General features: G+C 43.1%; 1 protein-coding gene across 7 annotated transcripts in view; it reads right to left on the bottom strand.

Annotated features, from left to right (window-relative positions):
- rbms3 (RNA binding motif, single stranded interacting protein) overlaps positions 1 to 22182 on the bottom strand; it is a 285068-nt gene that overhangs the window by 188703 nt on the left and 74183 nt on the right. Inside the window, exon 1 of one of the 7 annotated variants that reach the window (XM_058618581.1) lies at positions 6371 to 7799. The exons of 3 other annotated variants lie outside the window; for them this stretch is intronic. In XM_058618581.1, coding sequence (XP_058474564.1) covers positions 6371 to 6445 — 75 coding nt within the window. In that variant the 5' untranslated portion in view covers positions 6446 to 7799. Of the gene's footprint in view, positions 1 to 6370; positions 7800 to 22182 lie in introns of those variants that run through there. 3 more of the 7 variants (XM_058618580.1, XM_058618584.1, XM_058618582.1) reach the window with 3 other exon arrangements.

The following is a 22182-nucleotide window of genomic DNA, read 5'->3' as shown; positions in this document are numbered from 1 at the left end:
CAGATGTAATATTTAGTATCTGTTTCAAAGCAACAGAAGTTTCAACAAAGTTTGAAATCCTTTTATCTATTTTTCAACAAAGCAGATAATCCCTGACTAAACAGATTCAGTCACGTCAACAGCCTTCAGTGGGAAATACTAACTAAAATGTTGCTAAAAGAGATTCTATGCAGAGTTTGCATATGGACTTTATTTTTTATTTTTTCTCCAATCGTAAAAGGTCTGTTGGCCTTTTTACTATATCCCATATGTTCTTCTGCATTATAATGAAGACCGTAAGCATTTAAAGGGACTACACAGGAACTGTATTACCAGCCGCTCATGTCGCCTTGCACAGATGGCAGGACATCGTGGCCAGCAGACAGCAGGGGCTCGTGGAAATAGAGCAAGAGGCATGCGAGAGCAATGGAGGATGGAATAATTACAAAAGAGAATCTAAATGGCAGGTGATCTTGGCTAAAACTAAGAGGGACATTTATTTTAGAAATCGTGATGGGGAATACATAGGCATTCAAAAATGTAAAGGGATAACTTAGGGATAATAAGACAGAGAGTGTAAACACCACACTGAGAGAAACCGAAGAGTGAAACAGCGGGCCGGAGCATGCAGCACCAAGTAGATATGTTACACAAAGAAATGCAAGTAAAAACAAGAAAGAGGCAGAAAAAAGAAAGAAAAAGCAAGCGTATTTGTAGAGTCCTGCCGTGCTGGTGGATTTTTGAAGGGTACATCATGTGTCTCCTTTCATCTGGCTCTAAATCTGTCTCTCTCCGTCTTGCTTTATGTTTTCTCTGCATGTCTATTTCTCTTTGTAGGAATACTTTATAAAAAAAATCAGTTTCATTTCAGTTCCACAGAAGGAAGATCACTAAACCCTTGGACAAATAGTGGTAATGCATGTAAAAAAACAAATGTGAATGTCAATTCAATATGCAGAGATACTATTGCCCCCCGCGAATACCGATTTATACACGTATGATCCCACGGTGGGTTTTTGGGTCTGTGTTCCTCTCTTCACAGCAGTACCTTTAAGAGCTGGTGGGGATTCAGTGTCTTAACCCAGGTTTTCCCATTACTCCACCTCCCCATATGCCCTTTTTCAGCACACAGGTAAGACTCCCTCTCTCCCACAGCACAGGCTAGAGTCGCGGGTTATCTCCAGATGGTCGGGGGACAGGAGAATTTCGGAGACGAGATTCCCTGGGGCAAGAACTCCACCACCACGCACATAATTTCATCCTGTAGGCATTTATCTGCGATGCCGTTTTTCACAGCGACCTCCAGTGAGTGAGCGGGTACTTTGTTCAGTGTCTTGCCCAAGGACACGTTTTCATATGACACAAGCCCATTGGGGAGGAGGGGCAAAATGTGACCTGGTTCTGAGACCTTCACTCTTGAGCACTAGACTAAACACACACACACACACATACATACATACACATACAGCACCGACTCCATGTTGCACAAACATCCTTGTGCTTGTTAACAACGTCATGCAACCTAAGCTTACAGGTACCATTTATAAAACCCCGCGGACGATTCATTCTACTACAGCCTCCGTCAGGATGAGATGTTAAGCTCAGAATAAGAAGCGGAGTTTTCAAACAGAAAAGCTCGAAAAGCATCATGGATGGAGGCACAGACTCGGCTTCTCCTCACATCTTTAGAAACAAACAGTTCTTCAGCACATTTTCCTTCTCCTCTGTTCATCTCTCCTTTGCTCTTTTATCAAAAATGGATGTCGAGAGGGCACTCTGGTAAAGCCGCTGTAATGAGATGTGGACGGCAGCGTGTGGAGGGCCAGGTCTGAGCACTCTGCTCTTGTGGCTTATAAAAGGCTGCAGGAAACAGTAATGCACATGCAACCTTCAAGTCTAGGTGTTCAGATAGGGCTGTGCTGTCAGTTGATAGATGACAAAGGTTAAGAGTACCCCCTGCTGCTGTAGTCGCAGTGTGTGTGTGGGTGCATGTTTGTGCATGTGCACGTTGCGGTCTATATCAAACAACTTGTTTGCCTCACTGACTGACTGAGAGTCACGGGGGATTGTTCAGTTGCATGAAGCCATAAGCAGAGGCAGGTAAGAACAAAACCTATTAGCTGATTAATGATCAAAAAAAAGCCTCCTGATCCCATGAGAACAAGCAAAGCATGAGAGCGAGAGGAAAAAACCAAGCAAGCGGGAGCTCTCGCTAAAAAGTCTGTCAATCTGAGCTAGCTAAGAGAGAGAGAGAGAGAGAGCACATGATGGGTTATGATTTACAGCAAAGCAGGGACAGCATTTTGTTTTGGGCAGTGAGTCGTGAAGCGCGTATCAAGAATTACAAGTGGGGAAATGAATTCTGCTACCCTTGTCTTAGTGCTAATGAGAGCCTATCTTCCCAGACTCAAAACAGGGCTGTGGTTTATTAAATGTAATAGAAGCAGAGTATTCTCTTTTTTCAGAACCTAAAAGCCCCTTGATAAACTCTTCAAAGCATTTCCTCATCAGTGGAGACAGAGGAGCCCGAGCTGCTAGTTGAGTTTTACACAACTGATAACTGATATAATGAAATGGGTCCTTTTGCTCTGCCTTTGATTTAGCTTGCCCTCTCCATATCTATGTATATCTGTCTCTCCCTTGCTGCCTCTGCTTCTCTTCCTTGTCTATCAAAGCATTAAAGAAGGATTTAGATGGCTCAGTTGTTATTTCTGTAACACAATGGATCACCCCCGTGTAATGTAACCAAACCCTTTTCCTTGCTTTTAACGGGCCCCTCCCTCACTATAGCATCCACCGCTCTGCGCTCTCTCTCTCTCTCTCTTGCCTGCATACACATCTTTTCCTCCATTTGTAAAGAATTAAGTGGACTATAAATGGTGCCTACGGCAGGGTCAGATAAAGGTGCAGATCCTCTCAAAGGGCTCTATTGACTGCTGTTTATTTAAGGCCAGGGGCATTAGCCGCCACTAAATCTACCTCAACCTGTCCCCCTCAGCTTATTGGGCTCTGTATGTACTGGCATAAATGTAACACAGACCACTGCCTGCTCCCAGACCACGACCACAGTGCAAGAGCTTCACTTGTTCCCATTGGTAAGAGCACACACGTAAAAAGCAGTATATGGTGTGTTTGAGTGCAACAATGAAAGACAACTAAATATTACAGCGGCAATTTGAGAGTTCCTTTTGAGAGTTCTGTGTGCAATACTGAAAGTGAGAAGTGAAAATGCCGATCATTGAGGGAAAATTAGATACGACGCACACTTAGACTAACAGGCACTAGTTGAAATGCAACACTATCGTAAAATAACAATAATTGATCTGCGTGCTGTGAATGTTCTCATGGGTGAGGGGGAGGGGCCGAGCTGGGGCCGGACTGAAATTTTCGCATTTATGCCACACATCTATTACCTATCATTAAAGCTGAATGTGCAGCAAGCTGCCGACGGCACTAAACATCAAACCTGCACGGAAAGACGGCGCCTGAGCAAAGGCTGAGTTTTTCTGATTTTCAAATATATCTATGGACGGATCAGCCGGGGCAGAGACAATAATGACAGACCCTCTCATCAATGTAGCATGCTGCTAGCTCCCCCACAGCTCACGTAAAAGCCACACACACACACACACACAAATCCTCTTTCAGCAATCCATAATTCAGCTAAAGAGAAGCACAAGCTACGCCCCACTGCACTGATCAATAGAAAGCCAAATGTTATTGTTTTATCTCATTCTCTGACTTCAGTATTCTAATCTGGGCTGACGAGCACATGCTGGACAGCATCAGAGAACTCCATTAAATCAGAGTAAAATGAGCACATACGTGGAGGATTTGAGGAACCCCCAAACTCAGCCGGCGCCTCACATCATTCCACAGGCCATTATGACAATGTTAAGCGGCTCTCTTTACAATAAAGTCCCCAGTAATAACCAAGCACAGATGCTCTATAAATTCTCTATGCATAGAATCACAAATATGTGTCATAAAATGGAGGCGAGAGAGGGAAAACAGCGATACTTTGGTATGAGTTACACCCCACTCCCACTCCCCAATGCTACAAGATATTTACACACACACACGCACACACATCTCTTGGGAGAATGAGGCTATATGTTGAGAATGCAGTGAGGAAGATGAACAAAAATACCTGTGTGATTTGAGATTGACGGCTAAATCTCAGCTGAGGAATGTGTGCACGGGGGGGAGGGGGGGTGAGGGTGTGTGTGTGTGTGTGTGTGTGAGTGCAGATTAAAGTCAAAGGGACTGCCATGTGATTTTGTCCACTGAGGAGTGGAACCCGCCAGCCAAGGCCCTTCTACCCTCTCTGTAATCGAGCTATCAATGATCATTAATGAGGGTGTGAGGTAGCTCTCCACAGCCCTTCCGGCCACACAGCCGAACACTCTGGCCACTCTCCACGCCTCCCTTTTCTCCCACTGACCCCATGTCTGTAGCTCCATCATATCAACCTACAAGGCCACAGGCTACGCTAACTAACTGTGACAAGGAATATGAATGTCGACCGGCGTTTTTTTATAAATGGACATGTATGCTCCCCGTGCCCCCGTGGCCCCCACAATGGGTCTCGTTTGCATGACACGAGACCCTTCCGGCCCGCTCAAGGATACATTAATCGCTGATGGTGGCAAGATTGGATCTGCACTGACCTTGGGAGTGAACTGCAGTATAGGCGAAGGATGCAGAGGGGCCCTGTTGCAGCAGAGCAGGCAGGCAGAAAGCGAGAGGAGTGGAGGAAAAGGGGGAAAGAAAAGTGGAAGGGAGGGGGGGAGGGAAGGAGAGGAATGGAGGGGCATACACTAATTGAGAGGGCCCCAAGATGAGTAACTCTGAGATATGGGAAGGTGGAGGGAGAGAGAGGGGGATGATGGAAGGAGTAGAGAAGGGGGGCGGGTGAGAGAGACCATATGGCAGCAGCACAAATGTATTAAACTATAAATCAGGGAGAGCTTGCGGACGACGAGGTGGCGCTGCGGGAAGGTCTTCCCTGCTGCGGTTGCAGGGGTTCACGGTGCAGCTCCACATGATGACAATCCGCGGTATTTTGCTGTATCACTTCTACAGATACGTCGATTAGTTAAACATTTCATTCATTCACTAAAGTTTTTCATTCTTGGCCTATGTCCACTCCGCTTCCTTTTTAGTTTTAGTGACTCTCGTGCACATCCCATAAAGTAAATGTTTTCTTTTCCCCAGTGATTCAGACTTAAATAAATATGATATGAATAAAATATAACCTTGAGTTTAAAACGTTTGTGATCAGATCATTTAAAAATAGCCTTTTTCTAACAGATGAAGGGAAAGCAAATAAAGATATATGTGTTTAAAGTAATAAGATCCCATTGTATATCACTTTAGTCGCTGCCTGCTTGACCATTGCAGACCTGCACTCTTTGCATTATGCTCAGAAGCCTATGCTGTGCATCACCCCATCACAATAATGGAGAGAAATTTGTGTAATCCTCAAAAGGCTGCAGTTTTAATCCTTTGATGATGTCTGGGTGGTGTGTCCGGCCAGTGACCTGGCAGCCAGCAGAGCCCGGGCCTGAGCCTCCATCCCAGAGGCACTGATGCATACTACAGCGAGAGCAAACATGGGCAACGCTCCTCATGCCTGCTCTGTGTCAGTAACACACGCACTGACATCACAACAGAGTTTTTTATTCCTTCCTTTGTATGAGCACAGCGATAAGCCATTTGTGCTGTTTGGGGAATTATCAACTTCATGGATAAATCTTTTATTTGCCTCTTTTGAAAAGTGGCACCAAAGCATTTAAACAATGGCCTCAATTCAGCTTGCCAAATACTTCACGAGCAAATTAAATCTGAGTCTTATTTCTGTCATCTGTTTAACGTTCGACGGCACAAACGGAGCTGTCAAACATGACGGTTATTTAAACAAAAGCGTCTAAATCTACACTACGGCTTTATTTCACTAATTACACTCCGTGCCACTGCAGTGTGTCATTCCCAGAGCTCATCAGTTCAGCCGTAAAGGCTGGAGGTTCACGTACTGGACAGCTCCCAGTTATGGTCCAGTGGGCTGGACCAACAGTAGTTCATTGACCCTCGACCATGATCCCTGATTGTTCACTCCCACACACACACACACACACACACACAGATTGACAAAGACATCTCAACTGCAACAAGGTACCTGCCATCTGAAACCATCACAGCCAAGGCCAGCTTTCCATCAATTCCCATCTCTACTCAGGGATGAGAGGGGGATAAATGGAGTGGGAGAGAGAGAGAGAGAGAGAGAGGACCGGGGGGGAGGGTGTGGTGGGTATGAGGGAAGGAGAGAGGGAAGCAGTGTAGGTGTAGATGAGTAGGCTTGAAAGGCGAGAAGAGCAGAGGAGCAGCGTACCTTGGTCTGGAGATAGTGGGGGTAGTAGTAGGTGTACTGAGGGTACATTGGCTGCTGCTCCAATCGCTTGCCCATGTAGCTGGAATCCTTAGCACTGAGGCAGGGAATGGTGACACGGGGGGGGGGGGGGGTGGGAGCTGCCAAGTAGCTACCAACGGGATAGAGGGAGAAGGTTGTGCAAGTCTTGTCTTCACTGTCCGCACCACTGTGTCTTTGGCCAGTCCTCCAGGGAGAAGGCAGGGTCTGCGTGAGGGCAACAGCAGCTGGAAGAAGGTTCTCCTCTGCTGTAGAAGCTCCTGAAGAACAGTCCAGAGCTTTAGTGTTCGCCGGATGCTCACTCAGTCTCTCTCACTGCTGGATCAAATTGAAATATTTCCCACAAGTGCAAAAAAAAACCAAGAGCAGAGTCCCCGGCAGCAGCTGGTGTTGGATCGTAACGTGTGATGAGGGTGAGGTAGAGGAACGAAGAGGGAAGAGACGTGAAGCGGCGCAGGTGGCAGTGGCTCCGGCAGTCCTGCAAATGTTGGAGAATAGGAGAGGAGGAGGAGGAGGAGGAGGAGGAGAGGAGGAAAGGGATGGCAAGGAAAAACGGGAGAGGACTAGATTCACTTCTCTATTTAAGCTGTTTCACTCCAGTCTTTTGCCTGGGCTTTCATCTGCTTCTCTCTCAAGCACACTGTAAATCTGACTCTATCTCACTGCACCTCTCTTTCTCTCTCGCTCTCTTTTTCCCTCTCTTACACACACACACACACACAAACACACACACACGCTCTCTCTCTCTCTCTCTCCTCTGTGGTCTGATCCGACGGGGGCTGCGTGCTGTCCTGTTTGACAGAGGGGGAGATATCCTCAGCACCGGTTGCCGACAGATGCACTTTGTGTACGGAGCAGAATCACAACACGAGAGCAGGAAGCGATCTCAGTCCGAGGAGACGCGGTCAGTCAAGCCTGCAGGAATAATCCTAGTTTTTAAAGGATGTGGCACACGCACAAATATTTAAAAAAAAAAATCCAATAGACAATCCACTGGGTTCCAGTTATAAGACGAGTGACAAAAGCCCACAGTGACTGTGTCCCAGGTGCCCAGTGAAGAAGGAGTCCCTCTTCTGCGATCCTCCCTCTTCCTGCTGTTGTAAAATGTGTTGCTTATTTCTTCCTCGGTTCTCTCACTCCTCTAAGCAGCTTGCCTCATTCTCTTTCCCTCTGTCACACAGTTGCTCTCTCTCCCTCTCTCTCTTGTGTGTGTGTGTGCTTTCTCTGTCACTCAGCCCCTCTCTCGCTCTCTCTCTCTCTCTCTCTCTCTCTCTCCTTTTCCTCTACACTGACAGGGTGGTAGAGGGGGCTCGTCCGAGGCTGCGAGCAGAGCGGCAGCCTCCTCCTTCCCCTAGCCCAGCCGGTAGGAGGGTCTTGAGTAGCTCTGTGCGAGAGAGGGATCCAGACACAGACCAGCGGGCTGCAGTGTTTCCACAACCTGGGAGAACGCAGGCAAGAGAGGAGAAGAGGAGAGGAGAGGAGAGGAGAGGAGAGGAGAGGGCACGGCAGCAGCACAAGGAGTCGATTCCCCCTACTGGCTGCATGTGGAGCTACCACTTGAAAAACACACAGTAGTTTAGTTTAGTAAGTTTAATAAAAGGATTATCTTATGTTGCCTTTCCTATATTGCTGATATTCTTGAATACCTCACGAGAAAGAGGCGTACTGTGTGATCTGTGTAAATGTATATTTAAATTGTTGTACTTTGCTGTTTGTAACCAAAAAATAAATTCAATTCATAATTCAGAGATTGAAATTAGTATATATTTTTTTGTCATTAGACATTTTTTTTAATGGGGCTTTTGTAAAAGAAAGAAATGGCTCATGTAAGTCTTCAGAGTTTGAAACAAAACTTGTCTTTCGCTCAACAAAACAGGACGAGCAGTCAATCCTCACTAGTAAAGAGACACACAATCACGCAAACCCACATCCACATGTGCAGTTAAGAAGTCAACTGGAATCCACTCAGTGATGTTCAGGCCACAAGTTCAGGAGCCTCATTTTTTGCTATTAGCAAATCAGCCTGGTTTTCATTTCAATCATCTGCCATAACTTCTGCAGGAATCTGCAGTCTGAGTGAAATATCTGGACTCCACTGAACATAATTATTTGGCAATTTTCACATCTGAAAACAGACTCGTGACTGTGATGAGTTTAGGTTTTGTATTTCATGACAGCGCGGTACAAAAAAAATCATGAGGAAACAATATTGACCTATAATTCACGAGTGTGAAACTCAATTTCAGCAACTGCAGACTGTACTGACTATTCAATTAACTGAATCATTTATATAAAAGAATGGAAATACTGCAGTTTTAAAGTTGTTTTCAGAATCTAAACGCACAATTCTGTGCAAGTACCGCGCACACTTTATGGCTCTAAGACGTTCCAGTGCAAGACCAGCAGACGATTCTCAGGGACCAAAACAAAGACCAAAAGAAAATAGGCCACTTTTGTCTATAGGGAAGAAACCAATCTGATATCTATTATAGATTATCAAACTGACAGCCTCGACATCAGAGGACACAAATGGCAAGAGGCAGAAAGTATGATGGACAAAGGCCAACAGGGAGACAAACAGAAGGAGGGACACAAAGAGAAAATAAGGCAAGACACATGGGGAGATGGATCCTGAAAGAAGCACAGAGGCAGAAGAAAAATAATATGCCTTGATTCCTCTGTGTGTGTCCTCGGAGCCGCCACATAAAGTCATCTCTGTATCACAAAGCTGAGGCTCAGCACATCTGGATTTACACCTACTACTCACCAGACAAGAAGTAAAGCAGAGCAAAGAATCTAAGAGGTCAAATTCTGTCCACATCAAACCAAAAGGCCTGTTTATGGCTGCAATATGTAATTCTACCGATATATTCTTCTATTACTGCAAAATGTGTGATTGTTCAGTACCGTTTTCCCCCATTATATTTGAGATATTTTTCATTTTCAATTTAGATTAAACAATTATCTAAACTGTTTTCTATACTGAAAATAATAATGAGCAAAAGACTCTATACTTTAGTGAAAGAAATACAAAATATTCCTCTCCCCCTCTTTGACTGCAAACTTTTTTTCTTACACTCATTCAAATGAGTCGACACACACACACACAGGATGGAAACACAGGAGACGACCGTAACACATCACACTGGTCAACTGCACCATTAATATTCATCAGTCCAACCATTAAGAATTAAAAGTCGGGAATTGAGACTTGACTCTGGAAACTAAAGAACTTGACCTGTGCCCCTGCAGCCAGCACTAGAATCCACCACGAGAACGGGCCGAAGTGAACTTTCAAGTCTTCAGGTATGAGTTTACTTTTTAAAGGTAACTTCACATTAAATGCCTGGAGAACAGAGGTGCAGTGTATGTGGAGAAAAAATGTCAGCGCTGTCAGACTTTGAAGACAGTGGACGTGTGTTTTGCCCTGATGGAGGCGCAGTGGTCGGAACACTTCAGATGTCACGGAAAAAGTCATTTGCAGGCAGCAAGTTAGAAAAGAAAGAAAGAAAAACACTAATGCAACACCTTTTTCCTTCAGCATAATGTCTGTGTTGTTGTGGTTTGGACACAGGACATGCAGCATTTAGGCTGAATTTATTCTTTAATGTCCTGTGTAAACTCTGACATCTACAATAAAGTCCTTACAACACCTTGCGTTTTATTTATTTTGTCAATTTTGATATTTAAAGAGGCAACAGACAACCTTTGTATGGTATGGTTAAATAAGACACAGCAATAACACAATGTACTTGACGATGCAGGTACTTTTTTTCATAGTCTGTGCTGTTTTGTGACAGAAAAGTCAACCCTTCCATATATAAAATAACCCCATTGTGACACATTAACAGATGGATACTGGGTGAATGCGTGTCACTGCAAACTTTGACAACACAATAATGCAGTAGTTCCATTGTGCTGCAAATCTGCGTCACGCTATAGCCAAGACTAAAGCACGACTTATATTTTCAGCTTTAAAGTCACATTTTGCTGAAATAAGGTTACAATTATAATATTATTGTAACCTTATGGCATTTGGACCAAATAAAAATATTTCAAAAATATTTTATTTCCCTCTCATTAAGTGATTGTCTGCTGTGACGTTGTGTGATATTCAGTTTGTAGTTGTGGTGTCCAAGTAATTATTGTTGACTAGTCTGTATTTAGTAGGGGTGGGTCAAACTATCCTTTTGGTGATGTATCGTCGTCCTTCCTTGTGCAAAACGGTAATCGATATGTCGGGTCAAATATTGATATTTAATTAACAAATGAAGGCACTCTAAACTAAACAGTCCCTGCCAGTGTCGCTACTTGATGAAAGGAAAACTGGGCTGAAGTTACAGTACCTGGCTGAACAGCAGGATTTAAAGCTACGTTAAGAGATGCTCCACCCACGTTCAATACATGTGACCTTTGTTCTCTATGTTGTGAATAAACAGAGAAATCCTGCACTTTTCACGCTTTTCACATTAACGTTTTGTTTTCTTCAGTTAAACTGATGCCGTGATGTATCGCTATATGATTGTCTTGCAATGTATCGATTATCACAGAATCGTTGTATCGAGATATTATTGGTATCGTGTGTTCTTCTATCAATCTTCTATCAATCATCTTTCGTACCCATTCACATGCTGCCGGCACAGCCCTCAGGAGCAACATGGGGCTAAGCGTCTTGCCAAGCGGAACCGGGAATCAAACCCATAACCTACCCACAGTAGCCCGTAGTGTTTCATTTCATGAACATATGGTCTCTACTGCTGATAAGTGTGAAATAAGTGGGTTTTGTACATATGAAAAAAGCTTGTAGGGCCAAAGGGAACAGTGCAAAACCACTAACAGCAATTATCATGGCAACTCACCACTATATCTGCCACTGAGAACAGCACAATAAGTGCTAGACTGTTTCTAACTGCACTCTGTGTGTTTTCTGGTCTGATTTACAAGCGGGTTCATCACAATAAAGCTAAATCTGCATCTCGCTGCTGTTTTGAATAATCACGGCGTTGTTCATGTATCCGCAGCCGAGTTTGTCAAACGTTTTCATACAATGCAGCTGAAGCCATCTGCTGCTCCTCTGTTCTCAGGTCTCCCTTTGATGCTTGTTGATTCTCTTTCTATATTGAGAGCACGAGTGAGTCATTCACAGGACTTTAAAAAAAAAAAGAGAGTCAGAGACACACAGCTGAGAGGTGAAGGTGTTGACTACATGCAATTTCCCTCTAAAGAATGCAAGCATCTCTCTTAGAGAACTTAAGTGTGGCCTCTGGTCGGCACCAGAGCAGTTAAGACAGTGTTAGGGTAGCTTTTAATTAGCCCTTAATTAACCAGGTCAGTCGAAAACTTACTTTGCAGCTTGGCAAGGCGATAAATACAAGCTTTTTTTTTTTTTTTGTTAATTAGATATTTCAATTGTATCATCGTTCATGGAGATATTAGTGAGCTGAAGTGGCACTAAAGAGCTGCCCTTTTGTTCATCGACTGCAGTGACAACAACAGTTATTCAGTTAATGTCCTTAATCTCTATTGAAAACGGAGAAGGCGGAAAATTACAGTGCAAAAGCAGACAGCTAAGAGAGAACAATAAGCTGTCTGCTGAGCACACAAACAGTGAGGAGTTACACAAGGTTCCCATCCGGTTAGAATTCCTAGAGAGTCCACAACCATGTCGCCCCTACAGCTCGACTCCTCCCCGAGGGCAACGACTGCTGTTCTGCTGCAGAAACCAAGGGGCTTTGTTTTCTGTGGTGGTTTTGTTGGACAGTCCTATCATGGCTGTTTCCCAGAAAGGACCAGACTTGGAATTCAAGGGAAGGCTGGCACAGAACCAGAGGAGGGGTAGTGGGAGAGAAGGACTGGAAGATTAAAGGAAAGCAAAAAAGGAGGGGGAGAAAAAAAGGCTTCTGGTATAGTGGTCAGTTTTCATGTTTTAATGTGGACCTAGTACTAATGTTACTTGACCAATCAGCAACCCTGGGGCAATTTGGTCATAATAGAGTGAAAGATGAACTCTCTGACTCATCCAACTATGACTTAGTCGATGCTGTTGCAACACTGACATCAGCCACAGACCAAACATCTTTGTGTGTGGGTTGTTACAGCAGATATCCTGTGATCATAGTTCCAGAAAACATGAGTGAATGTTGATGATATTTCCAGTCAGAAACTGATTCGTCATACCACAGAGGGCTCGTCAAAGAGGGTGGAAACCCCTCTTCCTCCACTGCAGCAGCCTTTGTCCTCATGCTGTTTTCTTTCCGCAGCTCATTCCCATAACGACATTAACCGATTAACAAATTTGCATGTGTGATTAAAAATAACTTAACTGTTCAAATTGATTTTCATACACAAAGACAAAAACTTGTCTTGCATTTAAAATGTTGGTGTCACTCTCCAATAGTAAGAACATACTGAAGCACTGTTTTAATGGGGTTACCTTCTTGACAGTTGTTTAAGCCTCCAACCACTAGTTGGCAGCAGTCGTTTGGCCGTTTGATTCCCCACCGTTAGGATTACGTTCTGAGAACCAAAGGGGAACGTTCTCTAAAGGTTGTATGAAGGTTGTGACAAAAGTAGTTACGGGGATGTTCAATCACAGGAGAATCAAGCGGGGAACCTTCAGGGAATGTTCCCACAACCAAAAGCTAATGTTCCCAGAGCGTTCTGGGAACCAAAAGGGGAACGTTCTCAAAAGGTTGTATGAAGGTTGTGAGGGAACTGAATGTGCAACCATAAACTAACGTTAGGGGAACATTAGGAAATCTTTCCATATCAACCACAGGAGAATCAAGCGGGGAACCTTCGGGGAACGTTCTCCGAAAATCAAAAATCGGAGTGGAGCTGAGAAAATTAGACTGGAGTGTGTAGAAAATGAAACAAATAACAAAAAAATTATAATAAATGAAATGATAATTAGAGTCACCTTCTCTCTGGGGAAGAGGAGGATGATGAGAGAGCAAATGATCTTATTGGGAATAAATCTGCCTCCTGTGAAAAGCCTGTAGCTGACTTTGCTCGACCTATTTACGCCACTGTATTTTAACGTCGGTGATAATAGTGTTACTTCGAGAGATCAATATTTTCTCAGGTGGTACCGCTGCACAAGACAATTTTAATATATGACAAAATATCGTATTGTCACGCCTGTGTTGGGATAATGTATCGAATAGACAGAGACACAGCCTTAATCTCCAATCCAAGTTATGTTCTTGTGCTTGGAAATGGTCAAACTAAGCCAAATTCACTCAAGCCTCCTTCCTGAAACGTTGTAATCTGACACTTTGACTGTACAACGAACCACACACAAGGCAAAAAAAACCAAAACAAAAAAAACAACACCCTCTGCCCTCCATTTGTACACTGTGAGGATATATTTTAACAGTATGTGTGTAACTTCAGCAAATCTCTGACACACAGTTTCCTAATACACTCTTATCAGTGCACAAAAGGATGACAGCCAGAGGAAATTCAACACTTTCCCCCTCCGAGAGTATAATTTTACACAGTGCAAAGAGCAAAGTGATATAGGCGAGGAACCAGGATACCTCTGCTTATTTTTTTATATCTTTGTATATAAAGGTCTCATCACCTGGTGTTGTCTCTTAATCTAATACTTGGATTATACTGAGAAAATTGAATCTAGACCACCAGCTCTGCACTGAGACATTTGAAGAACACCAGGCAGATCTCTAGCCAGTCATTAGCTTCTATCACAACACAAAAGAGAGCAATGCAGGCCTAATGGGGAGGAAATATGAGACCAGATGTGCATGAGTAGAAATGACTCACAGTAACCCCTTACTATACATTCGACGAGGGATGGGCAGTGGACCTAAAAGAGTTAATTGCGTACACTTACTAGATATGTGTTCCAAATGTGAAATGTATAAACAAGCGATCAACTTATTTCCTGATTTAGAAGATTCTGAGAAAAGACGGCACGTGTTCCAAATGATTTTGTACAACAGGAAAGAGGCCTACACCCAGCTGTGTGTGTGTGCATATCTGCATTTATGTGAATCGGCTGATAAACTTAAATTACATAAATGTTAAGTCACTGGCAGCTGTGTGCATTGACATTAGCGCTGAAGTGAGTACTGCCTGCATGCATGAATGTGTGTGTGTGTGCGTGCATGTGTTTATACTCATCTGGAAAAGTAGTAAGTAATGCAAAACGTCTCGGAGGAATCTCCGGGCTCACACAGGAAGGTCAAGGTTACGCTGACACAAAAGGTGAAAGCCCCTCAGACTGGCCCAGAGATCCGACTTCCTGTGTGACCTGATGGAAACCCACGATCCAACAACACACTGAAAACTGACAATGGAATGCCGGCCATGTGCTTCCGTGAACCAGCTAAACTCCCATTGCCACGAAGAGCATAAATGAGCAGGAGATGCTGCCAAGAAAATCTTTGCATAATAAGGAATTACGTGCTGCACAGGCAAAGAGAGGGAGAGAGGGAGAGAGAGTGGTGTGTGTGTGTGTGAGTGAGTGGGTTTTAACAATAGATGTGTTCCATGTGGTCCTGCTGAGCCAAAATATTCAAAATCCACAATCTTCGCTGCACGAGGAAGTCAGAAAAATGAAAAACGAGACAGAACTCACAGATTTGGAAAGAAGCCTATCAAAGCTTAATCACAGCGCAGTGCTCCGAGTCTATGATGTGCGTTTTGTTTTATTCATTGTGGAAATGCCCTGAGCAGATTCAAGTGCAAAGTCGGTCATCCTTATCTGTTTTGTGCTACTTTTACTTCTCCCTATTTGAGCGCGCTTATACTTTAGAACCATGGTTCCCAACCTGGGGTCCAAGACCCCCTTAGGGGGGCACCAGAGATCACATGAGTTTGTGAGGTTAATGTAATTATGTTTGTGCATCCCAAATGGACACTCTACTTGATAATTAGAAGTCAGTATCACCTAAATAAAAACAAATTTTTTTTTTGGTCCACCTTTGGTGGGTTAGATTGGGGGTTACTTGATCACGTTCCTCTTGTGTGAGAAACGTCAAAAAACCGAAGACTTACCGGGAAGAAAACACTACAACTGCTGTTTATTTTTGCATAGGAACTTTTTACTTATTTTTATTCTTTTTTGTGTGCGTGCCCTGGACAAGGGTTCGGGTCGGGGGGGCCTGGTTTGTTCTGGACACAAGCAAGGGGGGCTTCAAGGAAAAAAGGTTGGGAACCACTGCTTTAGAACACAGGAGGATATGTGTGTGTGTGTGTGAATGCTTTATGGAAAATGCATGTGAAACTTCATAGATGAGAAGATACTGCTGTACTTTGTGTTCATGGGCACGTATGTCAGACGCGCACAGGTGGAAGAGTGAAATAGTGGAGCAATAAGAGCAAAGTGGTGAAGGTTCTGCCCCGAGCAGATGGAGATTGGACAAGGGAAAGAGTTATCGCAACCAGGAAGACATCTGTAAAGGCCTATGAAGCTCAATGCTGTCTGCAATTGAGCAGGATGCGATGGGTGGACAGCAGCTATGTTTTAAAGCACTGCTAAGCCATCCTGGAATGAAGTGAAATGACCACATGCCACACTGAGATGAGAAGTGAAAAGGAGGGGGACAGGCAGAACAGTGCAGGGAGGAGAGAGGGAGCGGGAGAGAGAGAGAGAGGGAAAACAGAGTGTGTCGTTCTAAGAGGAATATTTCAGGGTGGTAAATGGAGCAGAACTCCATTCCAGCTCCTCTCTTAACCTCCCCCGGTGTCTCATCCTCTGCATGCAAAGCATGAAGCCCAGGAGACAAAGAAAACAGAGAGACGGAGCAGAAGACACACACTTCAGCACTTCAGAAAAACACGCCGGATTAAAAGACGAGACGCTTTGCTCGTGCACTTGTTTAAACAACAGAAAACACACACAAGTTAGCAATTGTCGGGGATTTACTGCTCTCACAGTCAACATTCTGAGCATGTTTTGATTCAAACTGTGAAAAGTTGAGAGCAGTTGACCCTGACCACACAGCCAACCACCTGGTCCATCACCTACAGGGATTTGTTTCAGCTGCATTGATCTCACCACTTCCTCCCGATAATTAACCTTTAAAGTGACAGTAATCAAAGTTTTTATATGCACAACAGATCACATGACTAATTTTATGAGCGAGGGGATACTCGTATAGAGAATTATCACCCCGGCTTTATAGTTTCTCTCATTCTGTAGAGCTTTATATATTATCTTTCAGCTCATGGTTCACCCTCATTGCTCTCATAGCGTATTCAGCTGCAGCGGGCTAATCTTTTCAAAATGGCAAATGGGAGACAGACAATGTTAGTAACAAGCTAGAGGACATAGTGGACCATTCGCCACCTAAAGAGCCAGATAATTCCCTCAGGCGTTGGTGGGAAAACAAAAACTGAATTAAAAGGAGATTTATATTCCAAATTAATCCTAAAGGAACAACTTTTGCCTGTTCAAGTTTAGATAGAAAGGGGAAATGCATTATTTAGGACTTGAGTACAATTAATTGGTGCAATAGTGCAAAACCCTCTGGTAAGTCCAACACGGCTTCATAAGATCCCTAATTCCAGGAAGTGTAATTTAAACTCTTTAAGCATATTTGGCATGGAGGTGCAACTCAAAATTGGCAGCATACTGCATTTCTGACATAAAGTAAATTCTTTGGAATACTGTCATGGGAATTGCATGGTGAAATACTTCCAGATGGAACCAAAGTACTAGACAGTGTATACTTGATGATAAAGTACATTTACATGATGGTGTAACATTAAGATATCAGTGGGTGTAAGACTTTCAGGATGATGTACTTTGAGAATGTAATCAAGTAATCCTTTGCTCCAGAGAATGTCAGAAAGTATAGAAAAATATAGATAATTTGAATGATTTCTTTGTTATATGGAGCAAAGAAACCAGAAAATATCAGAAAACTTCTCTTAATTCCTTAAAAAATACTGAAATGGATGAACCGATGATCAAAATAGTTGACGATTAATTTAGTAATCGATTTAGAATCACTGTATCTATTATTTGTTTTAGCCCTAATAGAAACATTACAATGCCAGATGACGGCGTCTGTAAAACAAAGCCTGTGTGTAATGTAATAATAATATAAAAGGCCTATTGTGAGTCATCATACACTTAAACAAACATACTTATGGTTAGTATATTAAATATCTGCCAATAAACTCTCTTAAACGTTACACACTAGACCTTTAAGACCAGGTGAAGACACAGCCAGAGGTCAGATACTTTGTGGTGCTTATCCTATTAAAGTGCGCTACTTTATAGCAGTAACAAAGTGTGCAATAACATGCACCTTTACTTTATGTCCTTCACAGAGACAATGAAAATGTGAACAATCAAGTTCCTCTGCTGAGACATGCAGACGGTAAAACTAGTGAATGAATCAAACAGAATCCTAGATTCAGAGACATGGTTATAAGATAATAGCCACATGAGTACATTTGGGATGATACAAAGGTTTTTGGAGTATTAGATAACAAATACAGTATTTTTAACCCTCATGTGTCCAACCTTTCAGTAAGTCCACCTTCACTTACTATTATTAGACTTATTCATCATAAAAATGTCACATCCAGCTCCTGCTCTTCAAGTCCTGTTTTGATTTCACTGTATTGTTTTCAGTTTCATGCTGTCATTTCCTGTTTTATTTCCACAATTGCGGTTTTGTTTTGATACTCACATCTACTCTCGTTTCAGGTCCAGGAGTTGTTTTGGGGAAGGTTTCTTGAAACAATGCTGTGTTTAGAGAATTTCTTTCAGAAGGAAAAAGACAAAGATCGTACAGGGAAAGTTGTGTTTCCGTGTGGATAAGGCCTAAAAGTTTTGCAGGAAGCACTGGATGACGGCAAGCGGCCACAGTCTGGGTAATTAATGAGAAACACACACTGGACAGGTTCTGGCCTTGAGAGACACGTTGCAAAGAAATAAGAATGCATGGCAGGCACCTGTCAGGAGCCGGGACATGGAACAGAGCAGGACATAATTGAAGCTTCAAACAAAGTGAAACGACTTTGTCAGGTTTGATGGTGGACAGCAGGGCAACTGAGACCAGTGACTGAGGAGGGAGTCAAACACCCGGTGTTATGCACTCACTCATTTTCATATAAAATACAGACTTTCTCCAGAGTGCACTGGCGGCAGAAACGATTTAGCCGTCCTTGTGAACGCCTCATTGGTGTGCATTTAAAGCAGTGTGCAGTTAGATTCCAAACCACTCATGAATAACGCTCTGCTTTGGTCCTTACAGCCTGAACATGTCTTAGAAAACAAGAAAAAACACCAAGAACATCTTGTGGCCACTCTAGTGATGCACTCCCGACAGAAGTATTAGAAGTGGACAACATATTAAAAACAGCTTGCAGTAAAAGCAAGCGACACACTGCATCGTCTGAAGGGATTATGTTGCAGCACGCTCACACCACTCTGACACTGCCTGACACATTCAAACACGGAATATAAACAAGATTGATAAAGGTGGGGTTTATTACTTCTTGTGTTGCACTGAAGTGTATCATATTGTCTCGTGTGGTGCATTTTATCATACTGTAACAAACTGTCTTCATTCATTACTTTCTTATCAAATAGTTTTATTTATAGATGTAGAAAAGTGTTATTTATCTATGTGTCTCTCACTGAAATACAAGGCCTCTTATTTATTTATTTTTATTTTTTTAAATGCACCTTCCGCACACACAACTTTTTCCTCATAGGAAGACATTTAATTAAATAAATCAATAGGTTGTGGTAGCACTATTACCTCATGCTGCCTGCAATGCAAACTGTAATAACAGAGATGAACGGATACACTAAAAATAAAAGTTTAAAGCACAACAGAGCTCTTTTCATACGGGGGTATTTTTAATAGCAACAACCACTTATACCCATAATCTCCAGAGACCGTCGCAGGCTAAGTGGTCCTAAAGTTGCTGACATCACTTGTGAGACTGTGCTTTTTCACAGAGTAAGCCTCAAAAGAGGCATTTCCTCTCCTGGATTCTGTGAAACTCATACCAGAACTTGATATTTAAATTGATGTGTAACACCACAGCCTATTCTAACCTACACACGCACACACAAAGAACAAAATGAACTCAGGAATTTAACATGCATTGCACATAACTGTGTTATTGTGCTATTATGGGATAAATGTTAAAGGAAAAGAGTTTTGGGTTAAGGCGTTATGTAACGTCATCACTTGTATGTAAATGATAAAATTTGACGTGCCTTCCTGTATGTACACAGCCATGGGCCTCACAGCTTTGTTACAATTGCCGAGGCCTCAACATCTCCTACTTTCCCATACGGTTCATGTTCAACCATCGCTCATGCCCATATTGCATGATTGCGCCGAAGGACTACTATAATCAGCTATAATGTTTTACAGATGTTACGAGTGTTTTTAAAGCCAATACTATGGCCCCAGGCCTCCATGTATGAAAACCCATCTGTGAACAGATATCAATGTGTGCGAGTGTGTCTGCATATGTAGCTGAAAACCAAGATATGATCAGGGCCAAGCATTCGGAAGTAAGGTCACATCTACAGCTCAGGATGTGTGATTTATGTTCCCGTGCTCCGCTCTGTCATTGACTAATCACCTGAACCGAAAGTAACAAGTGCAAACTGATTTCCTGCACAGATGAGTTGCTCCAAATTTCCTATTAGACATGGCCAAGAAACAGCGTTAATCCAGCAATGACGTGTGAATGTGACAGCCCACATGATCTGAACAAGGGAAAACACCCATTTAAATCCCCCTAAGATCTGCCAGAACCCTTCCTAATTCTCTCTCTAACATCTCCCATTGTGTCCAACGTCTTACATCAACCACGAACCGCTGCTAAATGAAGACTGGAGGCACACTGCAGCCAGGAATCAGTACGGACCGCCTGCTCTTGTGAAATAGGAAATGAGACATGCCGAGTCTTGGAAGTTCAGTCAAATTCTGGGTATTCCTGTGGTCTGGCACTCAGGATTTTGTGGCTGAGGCATTTCATTCTTAATGGTGGAGAACGCCAAGCTCTGGTCACGACAGGAAATGCCTGCTAGGTGAAACATCTGCCCAAATCCATTCAGAAGTGTGAAATACATATGGTTGTCCCCACAAACTGAGTGCCTTATCATAGTGGCTATGATAGTTTGGTTAGAAACCATTGAATTGCAACAGTAAGGAAAAGTGAAATGTTGGTGCTGGGTTGAATATGTGCTCTTCGGCCTATGAGTCATCACCTATGAAATAATTGCCTCAGCTAAAATAAGTAAGTATTGTATTGGCATGGCAGCTGAGGGGGTGGTTTAAGACTAATTCAAATCACTGATGCTAGCCTACAAAGCGCTTCATGGGTCTGCTCCCAACAACTAAAGTCTCATGTTACCCCTCGACTACTCTGTTCATCAAATCATTGTCATCTGTCGGTGCCAACACCCCGTACAACAGACTCTTTTCATGTGTCATTCCGCACTGGTAGAATGGCCAGAACAGACAGGGCATCCCTGTCTATCTTCAAGAAGCTCTTGAAAACCCAGCTCTTCCAAGAGCCGAGCACCTGTCCTAGCACTTACCTTACCCTCCTCCCCTGCACTATCTCCTTCTGCACTTCGATCCACTTCTGCAACATCACCCTCTGTCAGTCCACTCTTCATATCTAGTGGAGTTTCTTTCCAAGACTACTTCTATGCAGCTTATTCCTCTTTTGTAAATCACTTTGGATACAAGTGTCTGCTAAATGCTTAAATGTGAATGTTTAAGATTGAATCAAAAACAGGTATAACTAGAAAATACAACACCAGTTGCAGTCTTAGTGTTGATCATCTGTAAATAACATTGCATTGTAAGATAGTTTGACTGACTTGATTGATTGATAAAAGAAAAAGTCACATTTCAGGCATTAGCACATTAACAATATGAATCTGATGAGCATCAGGAATAGCAGCTTCAATTATTTTAGCAATAAATGATAATGCAACAACAAAAAATGTGTTATAATGTACAGAAATATTCCAAATCGGAGAGAGGATTCAAAAGGTTCACGCTTAAAAAAAAAACAAAAACAAAAACAGAATTGATCATAAAATGATAATCACAAAATAAATATGAAGGTGTTGCAGGAGCCTAAGTGTTGACATTGTCAAGCTGTGTGTGTTTGTACAACTCAGGGCAGGACGGTCAACGTGGGGGGAGCGCAGGTTTTGCAAAGGAGTGTCACAGGACGTAAATGTGTGTTCGTACACAGGAGCTCCGTCCTCATTCACTCTGCCTCAGCGTGCACTCTTAGAGCAAATTAAGGAAGCCTTGGCAGCCTTTTAATGGTCTGTCACAGTCTAACAGGTTTAGAGCGCTTACAATGGACCCAGGCACTAAGCCTGACAGCTCGCGCTTAATTGTTCACATCCTATGAGAGAGAGAGAGAGAGAGAGAGTGTGTGTGTGCTGTGCTGTGCCTGTAACTAAAGTTATTGATTCTCATTATGAGGACAGATAAGATAGACACTGCCTTCCTGTCAATCTGTGTCACTCTGACTGGTTCAATAAAATACGCATTCAAGCTGATATGTCAGGATGAATGTGCCAATTTCAGCGGCCCCCGACCACAGCCGTACTATTTCTAGAGAAACTGATCCCTAAACCCACGGAATCCATGCACAGTTAGGTCTTCACTCGGCGTATTGTGAGAAGTTAATTGTGAGGCTTTTCACCGCAAAAAAGAGAATCCTGAAATGTCTTCGCAAATTCCAAACCCTCCTTAGTCAGACGGAGACAAAGGCGTCCAAGGCATAAGGCCACGAAA

The sequence above is a fragment of the Solea solea genome, chromosome 20 (assembly GCF_958295425.1).
Source record: "Solea solea chromosome 20, fSolSol10.1, whole genome shotgun sequence".
NCBI classification, from domain to species: domain Eukaryota; kingdom Metazoa; phylum Chordata; class Actinopteri; order Pleuronectiformes; family Soleidae; genus Solea; species Solea solea.
This window is presented reverse-complemented; position numbering and strand designations above follow the sequence as displayed.